This window comes from Choristoneura fumiferana, chromosome Z, assembly GCF_025370935.1.
Source record: "Choristoneura fumiferana chromosome Z, NRCan_CFum_1, whole genome shotgun sequence".
Taxonomy (NCBI): Eukaryota; Metazoa; Arthropoda; class Insecta; order Lepidoptera; family Tortricidae; genus Choristoneura; species Choristoneura fumiferana.
Window position 1 is genome coordinate 34,947,339 of NC_133472.1, and position 14,257 is coordinate 34,961,595.

At 35.3% G+C, this 14,257-nt stretch overlaps 1 protein-coding gene across 1 annotated transcript in view; it reads left to right on the forward strand.

Moving 5' to 3' along the window:
• The window catches only part of LOC141435630 (calcitonin gene-related peptide type 1 receptor-like), a 133,034-nt gene that overhangs the window by 104,058 nt on the left and 14,719 nt on the right, over positions 1-14,257 (forward strand). Inside the window, exons 9-11 of the mRNA XM_074098373.1 lie at positions 464-537; positions 7,602-7,708; positions 8,365-8,472. Of these exons, the coding sequence (XP_073954474.1) occupies positions 464-537; positions 7,602-7,708; positions 8,365-8,472 (289 nt within the window). The remainder of the gene's footprint in view (positions 1-463; positions 538-7,601; positions 7,709-8,364; positions 8,473-14,257) is intronic.

Sequence of the window (14,257 nt, forward strand, 5' to 3'; positions counted from 1 at the left end):
TACTACCATTCAGGATTTTTTCAAATTTTTCCACCCAACCCAACAGGTTTAGATTATAGAGAGTGGGGAGGGGGAAGCTCGATTTCAATGAAAATTTGAACTTTAAAGTTGAATATTTCACAAACAGATCACTGAATAGAATAATTGTCTGAGCAATCCTGCAATGATAAAAGACCTATCCAACGATACCCTACGTATATAGGGTTAGTCGAGAAAAAAAAGTCACCCCTACTCTACGTCTATGGGAGGTACCCTAAAATTTTTTTTTTACTTTTTTTATTATATCACTTTGTCCACGTGACTGGTATGTATATTCATGCCCAATTACAGCTTTCTAGTACTAACGGTCTCTGAGCTAACCCGCGGACAAACATGGCGAAACTAAGGGTTCCTAGTTGACTACGGAACCCTAAAAAGTCTGTTTATATAGCGTAGGCGTTTTCAAATTTATGTTTTCCCGTAGGTGCTGGATGGACCAGAGTGATTCATTTTGGATAATCGTCGTGCCTGTGCTGGTGTCGCTGCTCTCTTCTTTTGGTAAGACTGCTCTACCATTGTCCCGCTTTGTTTGAGCTAAATTCGGGTAAGTACGTGTGTGAAACCCCGTAGCGGCGTGAATATATAAATAAACACATTTTCCTCGTAGGTACATAAATACATCCCGAAAGTACCTACATAATATGTAATTTAAAAACGCACCTTAGCGTATATTATGTATAACAGTAGAGTGGAGCGTCTATGTAAAAATGAGAAAAAAAAGTTGTGTAATCACTCTCGAATACTCTAAAAACTTGCATTATGGACTAGTTTCTTACATAAATATTTTTATATTATGTTTTAGACATTATTTTAGCCCTCTACCTTATCTTCAAGATTTTGATTCTTGTATAAAAACTTCGTAACTTCGCATAAAAAATAAGATTTATGCTGACAAGTGACGGGACATCAACTGCAATCAAAAATTATATCAAAAGGTACATACAGTTTCGTCAAATAAACATACTTAAACGAAAATTGGTGGTGTAGGTAGTTTTGGCAGGTGGTGTAGGTGTTTTTTTATTTAATTACAATTTTTGGTACATTTAGTGCGTTACGAAGGCGTTATACTTAAACTAAGGTATATTTCGAATAAGATGGCAACATAATTTTCACCTCAGCACCTCAAACAGGCAGGTTTTGCTAGGAGAAATCAGTGAGCAAATCGCATTTTGCTCACTCCGTGAGACAAAGTAACTTTTTAATTATTTTTATTAAATGCTGAGTACAGTGCTGGGTCTACTCACTGAATTCCAAATATTTGAACTTTACTTTGACCTGTCATTTCACTTCAACACGAAAAAAGCGAGAGATAGGATCAAAGGTGTTGATTACGATCTTAAATTAAATTTTTGATATTAAAAATATATCGATAGATACCTAATTACATGACAACGAAATATTTCCAAAATGTAAATTTTCCCGATCTTTTAATAAAGTATGCAACCTCGTTGCACGAAAGCCGCTTCTCTTGTTTTTTTTATAAAATAATTCCGTATGCTGCCTCTACAGGTGAAATAAATATTTGTTAAATTGAATGAATTTTTAACTAATCTATTTATGTTTATGTAATAGAAATCTTCATAAAATTCATATAGGTTTAATAACATTTATAATAAATTATACGTTTATTGTTTAACCTTTTTAATGACCCCCAAGATGAGGATTTTTGCAGTATTAAAAAATAAGTGTGACATATAGCACAAGAAGGTCTAAGTTCAAATTACAATGCATGTTATTAGTATGAGATTTGTATTGTATCTCCTGGGCACTTTTTTATGGCTTTAAATGTGATTATTATATTTGTTTCTTAATAATCGGATTATATTTAAAAAAACATGTGTTTGTTTTATAAACAGGTAGATATATGGGGTTTTACTCTTATGTTACGTTTAAATGATGTTCTCGCTGCTGAGGTGAAGAATTGTATGTGTCACACGAGACCAAAGTTTTCTTGCATCTCGTGTATTTGAATCCCTTGCTGCTCTCAGGATTCTAACCTAGAATCACTCGCTGACGCTCGTGATTGAATTATAGAATCCTTCGCTTACTCGGGATTCAAAATCAACACTCGCAACAAAAATCAACTTTGCTCTCTTGTTGCACAAATAACTATTTACGTAAAAACACAGTATTTTACGGAATTTAACTTGAGTTTTTTTCAAATCGGTACAGTTTTTCAATCGGTACAATCAGTACAAGTACAGGGGTTCAAAGTAGGTTTAAATATATTTATTTTTTTCACAAACCTTTCAACATCAGAAATTAAATTAAATGTATTGCGTAGTATAGACAATTTCATACATATTGCTTAACGCTGATTTTGTGATGGTAGCACATTGAATTAGTTTTATTTTTGTGTACAATATCGTGAATGAGTCGCGCCTAAATCGTATTACCGACCAAAGTAGGATTAAAAATTTGTTTTTTTTTGTTTTGTTCATTTCGGTAGGCACTAAGGGCAAAAAACGGGTACTTTTTCATAATACAAAAGTCCGTATTAATAAACTACACTCAAGTTACAGAATAGATAATAGTACCACTAGCACTAGCACTAGACAATGTTGCCACTCAAATAATAGCTAGGTTCAGCTTTCATTAGCCAGACTCTTAGGTGTAATGTGTAGATACCTTAATGGTGAAAAATTTACGTTCAAACCTATTTAGTCGTTACTTTTGGTGGCTCCATTACCGAGATTGTTCTCGGCATAAAAGTTACAACGTAGGCCCGCAGCTACGAACGGGCAGCGTTTCTAATTAAGTACCTACCTACCCACACTACCTCTGGCCTTAAGTTGCTTAGGGAGAACGAGGTTAAAATAATCGCAATTAAGTACACTGTTGTTCTTTTATTCCGTGGAAATAAGGTTACCAAACTGTCTGACCGTTAATTGACCATCCGAAACCAACTGATAGCCGACGGACTGTATACTCGTACAGACAGGCGACTACTGGATCTAATTTCAAGAAAAGTCTGCAGTAATGCGAGAGCTATTATTAAAAACCCCTTGTTGTCCTGGAAACCGTTGGGTTAGGGAGAAAAGCTCAAGTAACTGGAACAATTTGTAACTGTACGCCAAAATCACCTGAGTGCGTAGAGGCACACCTTCAGTGGCTACCATTTGGACAGCGCAATTTACACGATAATCTACTAAGTTTTGAAACTTTTTGTTTAGACAAAACCTTGACAATCGATCTAAAATTAGTTTAAACTGATACTTCACTCATCCACCCTTAAAGCGTTAAGGGTTCACCTTTGTACAGTCGAAGTTAACGAATATCTTTACACTTTAGTACCTTGTCGCTGTCACTTCGTGTTCGAACTTTTGTATAAAATTGCCAAAAGGCATACAGTGACAATCTCCTGAAGTGTAAAAATATCTTTTCACTTCTCATGCTCGTAAAGTTCGTGTTTATGCTGGATCTAGGCGACATAAAATGACTTTTTATGCCCTAGTGTATAAAGTAAAATCTTTGTCTAAGACCAATCCAATCAGGTGTAAACAGCCACAAACGAAGAAGTTTCTAGGTACATACTTATTTCTTTTAATATTTTTTTATTTATAGAAAACTAAAAACCGGCCAAGAGCGTGTCGGACACGCCTAAAATAGGGTTCCGTAGCCATTACGAAAAAAATAAGTCATTTTTTTCTAAAGATTTCGTATTTTATACGGAATCTTCCAAGTTTAGGTATATTTTATACCTTAGGCTGCTATTATTATTATTATTTATAATGCACAGGCAGCTTATAGCTGATGCGTGCATATCATTGGTCACTTGTGTAATTGTCTTCAAAGTATTCTTAAACTACTAATAATTCTCAAGCAAACTGAGCCGTTATAGTTTTCCTTGAAATTTTGATATACTTACTACCATTATGAATTTTTTCACAATTTACCACCCACCGTTTTAGATTTTAGACGAGGGGGGACGCTCGATTTTAATGAAAATTTGCACGTTAAAGTTGAATATTTTGCAAACAAATCACTGAATCGTTTTAGCAACCCCCTAATGATTTTAAAAGACCTATCCAACGATACCCTACACTACAAGGTTGGATGAGAAAAAAAAAACACCCCCACATTACTTCTATGGGAGGTACACTAAAAAAAATTTGTTTTGAAATTTTTATTAAACCATTTTGTCGGCATAGTTTACATACATATTCATGCAAAATTACAGCTTTCGAGCATTTATAGTTTTTGAGCAAAGCCGCGAACGGACGGACAGACAGACAGACATGGCGAAACTATAAGGGTTCCGTTTTTGCCATTTTGGCTCCGGAGCCCTAAAAATCAATCAAAATAGATCAATAAAACTTAATAATTATAATAGTAATGCGTGAACAATAAAAGGTACATAGTATAAGTGAACAATTGTTTCCACTGTTGCTATTTCATTTCCTCGCCATCGAAGTGAAAAGCAGAGTATAAAACTCGAGCATTAAACCCATTTTCCCCTCGACTTGGCTATATGAACGGCTCGGGTAAAATGGCTCGTTTTATGCTCTTGTTATACAATCTGCTATTGACCTCGTCTGTGCATGTAGCTTTTGTCAAGTGTGTTTTTGTGCAATAAAGTGTTACAACCATATAAATGATATACCTACCCAGATATTTATTTATTTGTTAATCTTCGCACACAATAGGTATTTATTTAATAATACTTACGTTAAAACAACAAACAAGAAAACCATTTCGCAAATTGGCTGCCGTACTGTGATACCACGTATAACGACACTTTCCAAAGTGTTTTTACGAGGTTCCAAGGTCCCAGTTTACTTCTTAGGGAGAAAGTGGGGGAATGGCGATAACTCATTGTATCTATCGTTTTACTTAGCTTAGCTACGTTATATTCGTAGCACTATAAATAGGTTTATTATTTATGAACTATAAAAAATTACTTTGCTCACCCGCGACCTTACAATAGCTAAAAATGCTACATTGTAAGAACAAAAACACACACAAATCACACAAACTCAACTATCACCACCACTACACAACACTGACGCGTTTCGACCGCGTGCACGCGTTTTGTCGGGGGTGAGCAAAGTAATTGTTTGATGTAGTTCATTGATTATGGACCTCCGCAAAGTAACGTCTGATTCTGATAAGTTACTATTTATATAATTTATATTGAGGGCCTTCTATATTGCTAGAAATTTAATCTAAGCGGTCAGGACAAACATTACCAACCTGGCGTGATATATGTTGTTTTAAAACAAGTTAAGAATGCATTTACAGCACCAATCACAACGTTATCTTTTCTACCCAAAGCTGAATGGCAGCAATAACGGCATCAAGATATTATAATGGACACCTACTCCTACAGCCGTTTTTCGTATATTTTGCTTCAATTATTACCTATGCCTAGTAGGTAAAATGTAGTATTACCAACCACTTACCTATTAGGTAAAATTTAGTATTTAAGTAGGCTGTTCTGCTCACAAAGACGACAATAATTGTAGCAAAATATACGAAAAACGGATGTACTCATTATAATATCTTGATGGTCTTGCTGCCATTCAACTTTGCGTAGAACAGATAACGTTGTGATTGGTGCTGTAAATTCATTTTAACTTGTTTTAATACAACATATTACGCCAGTTCTAAGCAAATCGGTTATAATCCCTCTGATCATATTGTTAAAAGAGATAATGCTCAGAGTTAACTTTTATGAAAACAACAGAATACCGATTTTAGAATGAGTCTAGATGTTTCAAAGTATTGGCGACTTGTGGTTGCGTTGTGGTGATAATTGTGGGAAGTATAACGACCTTTGAACCGGGCTGTGAAAATGCTTAAATATTCACTCCGATGGATGCTTAATAAGTTTCCGGAAATAAACATACTGCCTGTTGCTGCACGGAGGCACGGCGGCGGCCCTGTTTCGTTTTTATTGGATCCGGTCCCCGTTAACCCACAAAAACAAGGTTCCTCAGACTGTAAATCTATTTAATGAAACGCCGGAACAGGAACTTGATTGTAATACAATGTTAATCTCAAGTAAGCAGTGGTCTTGATTTCATTACTTCAGTAAGTTATATTACTGATCGCCAGATAGTGTAGAACATATGTTCAATACGTTGAAAATATTGTAAATTAAAATATTGCAGATTTATAAATAAAAAAGTATGAACCGCAACACGAAGTATCCCGAAGGCAAGGCAGCCTACCATAATGAATGGGGATAATCTTCACAAAATTATCGCACAATTGCGAAAGATTAATTCGTGACGTCCAACATTCGCGGATAAACGTCCAAGAGTTTTACAAAGGACCAAATAATCTATATAAGCCCAATCCGCTGTTGGGTCCCAAATTAAAGGGTTATTTGATAATCCAATTACATACATAAATGATAAGTTGCGGAGATACAGTAACATAAATTATGATGAATTTAAAGGCACCGCTGCGGCCTGAATTTAAATACTTAGAGCGAGCGCCTTTCTTTTGTTCAGATTCTCGGATGCAATGCAAGTATCATAAATAGTTATTGAAATAATATTTTTCTCAAACATGACATGAAATATTGACGTTGTGTTACAAATAATAGGCCGAGAAGTATCACGCTGCAGGCGCTGCGGCTGGCCTGCCCACGCGCGGTCACTCTAGCGGCCTGCAAAGAGATTTCATATAACTTTGCAGGCCGCTGGCCGGCAATGCGACCGTCTTTTGTTTCAACGCGCTCTCTCTAAAAAAGCTGCACATGGTGTTAAAAGCATGAAAATCGAAACGATTGATCTTTAGGGCATACGAATTGAGAGGAGTTATGACGTTAGATATAATCTGCAAATAATAATTCAACCGTATTATATCTGGAGGAGCCCAAACTTGGTAGAAATTTTAATTTAAACAAAGTGACTGAAATATAATGATGTGATATATTTTTAGAACCGGCTTAGTAAGCCCTTTCATTAGATACCACACACGATAGGTTTCATAAAAAAAATGTATTTTTCCCATACAAAAAAAGATGACATGATAACTCCTCTCCTTTTTTGTTTTTTTTTTCGTGCTACGGTTCAATTTGGTTCGTATTGCCTAAAGATCGTTCCAATTTTTTACCACTACACACGCTAACAGGGAAAATTTAATTTGAAAACTACGAATTCCTATCGAGAAACGCAATTTCAGTAGCAAAATTATCATTGAATTGTAAATTATAATAAATACGATACTAAGGCGACACTGCTACATTTCACAACTAAAGTACACATCTACCTAATTTTAGACATATATAAGTATAGTCACCTGCATTAATATCTGCCACAGCGGAGCGTGCAAAAATGTCTGACACGTCCTATCAGCTCTAGAAATAGTGTTGTATTAGGTATTTATGCACGTTTTGTTGTATTAAATATTGGTGCTGCTGCAGTCAACAGTATATTAAAAGTTCGAAACGTTAGTACTCAAACAAAGACTGAAAATTATGAGGAAATAGGAGCTCTGCCGAGCGGTGCACCATCGATTTCACCCCAGTCCCAAAGCTTTTAAAGCACATACAATGAAACTACAAGAAAACTCCCTTCATCGAAATTTTCACTTAATTTATGATTTTGCAGTATTCCTCGTGAACGTAGTCCGGGTTCTGCTGACTAAGCTGCACCCGGCCCCCAACCAGCACGCGCGGCTCGCAGCCCGCAAGGCGGCGCGGGCGGCACTCATACTTGTAAGTCATTCACACAGTCGCCATCAAAGTAACACAGTGGTTCAGTAGTATTTAGCACTATTTTGAAGTGGGTGAGGTTGAAATAAAATGAAATTATTATGAGTACTCAATCAAGTGGTCTATCAATTTTTAAACAAGTTCCTATCAAATGAATATGTCGCTAAAGTCGAACTTTCAAGTTGACAGACACGTCTTTTGGCATTATTGTTCTATGACATGCAAACGATTATCGACTTTAGGGTGGTAGACCACATATTTGGCTGATAGTACTAACTGTGTGCAAATTTCATAAGGATTTACCGTACCCCTATAAATAATTTATACCACACTGGGCCCTAATCACTACGATAATATATTGCTAAAATTATGACTAGGTACTTTATTAGTAGGTACAGTAGTAAAGCGGCTAGTGGTACAGTCAACGGCAAAAAGTTCGATACGTCCAAAGTTACAAAAATATGCATAAAAGACTATACTGACTAAACATTAAGGTGTTGTATACATATACAATAAGACCTTAATGTTTACTAATTCAGTGGATTCAAAACAACCTATCCCCTTACGCCCTAAATTGTACTTCTTCGAAGAAAAAAAGTCGCATCGCATGCCTTAATGCCCCACACAATTAATTCATTTTTGTTTATTTTCGTTATCAGATTCCTCTTTTCGGGCTGCACTTCGTGTTGATCCCCCTGCACCCATCGCCGGGCGCCCGCGGCGAGAAACTCTATCAGGTCGTGTCCGCCTTGCTCACTAGTCTACAGGTAAAGTACACCCTGTTATACACCAAGAGAGATCATTTAGGGCGTTGTTACAACTTTTGAATTTAAAAGCGAAGCGAGCGCGCAACTAGGTTTGACCGCGAGCCTGCTGTGAGTTAACTGCGCAGGCTATCGCTATACGAGTAGGTAGGTTAGGTAGGTGCTTGGTAGGGTTGGTAGGTGCCTATTTAATAGTGCACTCGCGCCGCAATCGTTGCGCGCTCGCTTGTCTTTCATTCAACTCGCCCACAAATCGCCAGTACGAAAACGTTTCAACCGTCTTTTTACCCGACTACTCAAAGGAGGGTGATGTTTTTCGAGCGTATGTATGTATTTATGTCCATTTCTTTGGTTCTCACTACAGCCTAAACGGCTGGACGGATTTTAGCATTTTGGACGCTTCCTAACTGTCGGAGTGACATGGCTATATAATATTTAAATATGGCCCCATTTATGGGGCCATAGTTTATTTTATATGGGGCAATGGGTTATAATACTTTTAATGTAAAACGTTATAAAACATTAAATTGTGAAAATTTAAAACGCGACTGCCTTAAAAAGTAAAAGGAAGAAAATAAGTCTAGTGGACTAGGACTGTTAAGTAGCTAATTTAAAGTTCAACAATCGGGACCCATTTAAATCGTGACCAGCGCAATTATTCTTAGTAATGGGTCCCGAATGTTGAACTTATAAATTAGCTACTTAACAGTCCTATAGAACACTAGACTTATTTTCTTCCTTTTAGTTTTTAAGGCAGTCGGAGTTTTCTCGTGTGTTACGAAAATATGTCCTTCAACTAAAAATCTCAATCAATACCAACACGAGTGGTGTGTGTTCACCGAATTGCAATTATTTTTATGTGTGTGTGTATGTTTTTATTTGGGTGTAGTTTTAGGATAATGGAGCTGAACAATATAAAGTTTTGCCTAGATTTTTTTTTGAAAATTGTACCTGGCAAAGCCGGGGTATGTGTTGCTAGTTATAACATTTAAAAAAACTTTTTCAATTCTCATGCTCGTAAAAGTTCGTGTTTATGCTGGATCTAGGCGACATAAAATGACTTTTTATGCTCTAGTGCATAAAGTAAAATCTTCGCCTAAGACCAAGGCAATCAGGCCTAAACAGCCACAAACAAAAAAGTTTCAATGTATTTTTTCAATATTTTTTTATTTGTATAAAACTAAAAATAAATCGAATAAACCAAAATAAATTAATAAAACTAAATATTTATAATTATATTAGCAATGCATGCAAAATTAAAGGTACCTAGTAAGTGAACAATGTTTCTTGTGTAGTTATTTCATCTCCTCGCAATCGAAATGAAAAGCAGTGTAAAACTCGAGCATTAAACCCTTTTCCCCCTCGACGTGGTTATATGAACGTCTCGGGTAAAATGGCTCGTTTTATGCTCTCGTTGTACAATCCACTATTTATTTAGACGACCGGATGGCCAAGTGGTTAGAGAACCTGACTACGAAGCTTGAGGTCCCGGGTTCGATTCCCGGCCGGGGCAGATATTTGTATGAATAATACGAATGTTTGTTCTCGGGTCTTGGGTGTTTAATATATATTTAAGTATGTATTTATCTATATAAGTATGTTTATCCGTTGCCTAGTATCCATAGTACAAGCTTTGCTTAGTTTGGGACTAGGTCAATTGGGGTCAAGTGTCCCATGATATTTATTTATTATTTATTTATTGCCATCATAGTTATGTATTTAGAAAAATAGGAGAAACCAAAGCATAAAATCTAATATCTACTCTTGGCAATGCTTCAATACCGCACTCAGCGCATTCTGGAGATTATTTTATTTAATTAAAGTGCTGATTTTTAGCCCGGTCCTTCTGGCAAGTGTATATTCTAGGAATACCACAAACTATATCTAAGAAAAGAAACTTAAGCAAAATATTTGTGTAGTACAGTCGAACAAATCGAAACATGACCCAGGGTGGAACCTTTTAATAATATCATAATCAATTTCACTATGACTTCCTTGACAAAAGTATGAGAATGTCGACATGACATTAATAGCACAAAGGTATAGGTATAGGTAGGGACAGTATCCACCCTAGGTCATGATTCAATTTGTTCGACTGTACCTACATACATACCTCATAGTGCAGTGTCATATCCTGTAACGTGTTATTATCTGTTTACCATAGTGTGTTATTTGTTTGCTAATCGTACATAGTTTGCGTTGTTTCTGTGGTTTGTAGTGTGTATAGAATGAACTTACCCAATGCTTTTAGGTAAGCATGTATTTGTACAAGCATTTGTACCTACATTCGCACTACTTTTTACTAACGTTATGTTTCGAATTACATCAATCGACTATGCCTGCCTAACTACAGTAACAACCACCTGCTGCGCACATACATTTCTCGTTTTGCAGATGCAATATCACGATTTGCTTTAAAATCCATTAAAAATAATGCAGGCTTTACATACCAGGCTTTTGTTTGTTGAAATTTGAAAGAACCACAATTGAAACAACAGAATAATTGTGAAAAAATGTGTTTTAATAACACGGGCGAAAAAAGCATAACAAAAAACACTTATATGATTTTTACAATAAAGTCAAGTTCAGGAGGTTTCCTTCTCCTACGTAGCTTTCTGTTTTTGTTGGAAAATAATAAAACAATGCTATTATTTCGAAAACATTGGGTCAAACTTTTTACAGTGTACCTAATTAAGAGTTATTGTGCACTTAACTAAATTTTTGATTGAGTAAAAATTTAATGAAATTAAATGTCTACGCCATTCTTAGTTTAAAATAATTTCATTTAATTTTTAGCACTTATTTATAAAGTACCTTTTCACTTCTCATGCTCTTAAAATGTTACTTCAGTCTATGTATATCGGGACTAACGCTCCTTTTTATTCTCTAGGGATTAAAGTATTTTTTTTTTTTACGATGTAAACCCCTAAACAGCCAACACGGTGTTTGTGAATGGCTGATTTTTAGGGCGTGGAAATAACCTCAAAATGACAACTGTGCATAAACATATAAAAAATACACGATTTCATTTCGTGAAACAATTAATGTTTACGAATATGAATCTATTCAATTATATTAAAGATAATTCATTTTAAGCCTAGTCCCATTAGTTTTACAATAGTTTTCAATTTTGAAACTGATGGCTAAATATGTAAGCTTTTAAAGCGTCACTTAATAAACAATAAAAGATAAAAAAACCGCGCAACAATTTTTTTTTGCTATTTGAATTTTGAAGAGATGGCCTGCCCATAGAGCGTACGTTTCTAAAAAGTAATATTGTCATTTTGATACACATTAAGTAAGAAGGGATTTTTAGAAATTCCCACGGGATAGGGAATAAAAAGGATATTTATAAAATGAACTGCCTAGCGAATATAGGGACCTTATATTTTGTCCAAGCCTTCTCATTCTGAGGGGAGGCCTGTGCCCTGCAGTGGGACGTATATAGGCTGGGATGATGATATTTTGCATTTGTATTCCTTGGGGTTATAAAGGTACATAAAGAAATTAATTTCCGAAATTCCCACGGGATAAGGAATATTTTTTTATCCTAAGTGACTAGCTAATATAAACACTATGTTGATATAATGCAGATGTATTCCTTGAAAACCAAAGAGGTGCAATAAGAAGAGATTTTTAGAAATTTCCATGGCATAGAGAAACATTTAAACTTTGTTTGTTTCATTGTTTGTAGGGGGAAATCTTTAAAACTGTTGTGGCGATTATAAAAATGCCTTCACCAATAGAAGGGACAGTATCCTCGATGGACATAGGCTACTTTTTCTTACAGAAAATGCGAAATTCCCGCGAGATAGAAGTAATTCAACTTCAAGACTGATTCATAAAATTCTTTCACTAATAGAAATCCACACTGCATCTATTAGTGAATTCTATAAGTGAAAACTTTTTAAAATCAAACAAGAGTTACAATAAGTTAGCTTAGTTTAGTTATTTCTATAGCGCGAGTACTTTGCACTTTCCCGGAATTATCCTATCCTATGTGTGCTGTCGTATGAGCCAAATTTCACGTTAAGCTCGCGTACCAGCCTGGATGTATTTGACGCCACCGCGAATTTATTATGCTTCTAAATACTAATTTTAACATGTTAAAGTAATAAGTACCTAGTAGTCTTGCATGAAACAAACTTTTTTTTTAACGATTCGCCGTATTGTGATTGTGAGGAGAGTACCTAAGCAGTTGCGTGCGGCTAGATAGGTACTACAATTTATTAATCACATTACTTTTAATAGGGAAATAATATACCTATGTAGGTAAGTACTCATTTCTCAAGTGAATGCTTATTACCTACTTTAAAATGTTAAAATCAGTATTTACGAGTAAAAGCACAGCACAGTCAAAGAAAAGACTTTTCCTGAAACTGTAAATATAACATTTCATGGTCTTCCTTTTATTTAAGATACTATGTTACTAGAAAAAAAATAATTCTTCCAATTGACCCTTTTGATCGGTGTCGTAAAGTTACGGGTCGAAAAAAAAACCATTTCATGGGTTCGATTCCTGTTCCAGACTGGCGATTATACAAAAGTCTTTGAATGCAGTTAAAATTCTTTTTAAAATCAAAATGAAGTCTCATTTCAGTAAACTTGTCTATCTATAACATTTAAGATACATTCCCTTCATGTGGCATGGTCTTGGGACACCCTGTATATAAGAAGAGAAGATAGAATAAAATGAAGATAAAACATTTGTGGAAAAGTGCAGAATTATATTAAAAGTTTCTGCGTAGATTGATCAGGTATTAATGTTTGTGCCTCCGCGCTTTTGATCTATTCAATTGACTCAAATATTGGTAGACTTGCCCCATTTTATTACATTATGCCCGCATAAGAGTATGAATATTATTGTGAAGGCAGTATAACGTTATTATTGACAGCTTCAGAGTGGCGGCATCATCGTAATGGTAAACAAATTCAAAATATAAATTGTTAAAATTACTTAATCAAAAATAACTAATTACAGAGGTGAAAAAAAATATATTTTGCTAAACCATTCCATGAAACCAACAAACATGAATACTTATATCCTTGACAGAACATAATGTCACCCCTCTCCCAAAAACTTTTGCGCCATATTTTGTCATAGGCATAGCAATAGATTGGGATCCGAAACTGGGCAATATGCCAAGTAGGGAAGAATCGTAGCTGACAATACTGCAGCTTCCATCCGTTTGATATTCAGTGACTAGAGCAGACCATAAAAACCATACTTTCATACACAAATGGTTAACCCAGTAACGACGTACTTTTGAAACTACAAAGCTTCTTCTTAACTACCTACCAATTATTATTGTTCTGCTTCCTTCGGCTCGAGAAATTGGAGTTCCGAACTGAAATAGAGCATTTTATTTCTGTTGATGTAATTTGTTACTTTACCTATTCATAGTTATGTATGTATGAGGTGTAAGTAATGTATCTACAGTGCTTTTATTCTAGCATGGTGCGGGTGACACTTAATGCACGTTTCGTTTTACTCAAAAAAAGTTGCTGCGGTCTAAATATATGGAAGTATATTGCAGTTGTAGCCTGAATATGACTGGCGTAAAATATTTGAACACAAAGAGCTATATTAAGTATACGAAATAAATTTAAGCTATCAGATTTTTATAATCAATTAATTTAATTCAAATCACAATTAAGTGAAGAAACGTAATATGCATGTAACGTAACCATTTAGAAATGGGACCTAATGGATCTTCAGTTATAGTGGTACTTATTAATTGGTAAGTAGCGAATACTCTTGCAAACTCCGTTTAGCCTCTACTTAAGT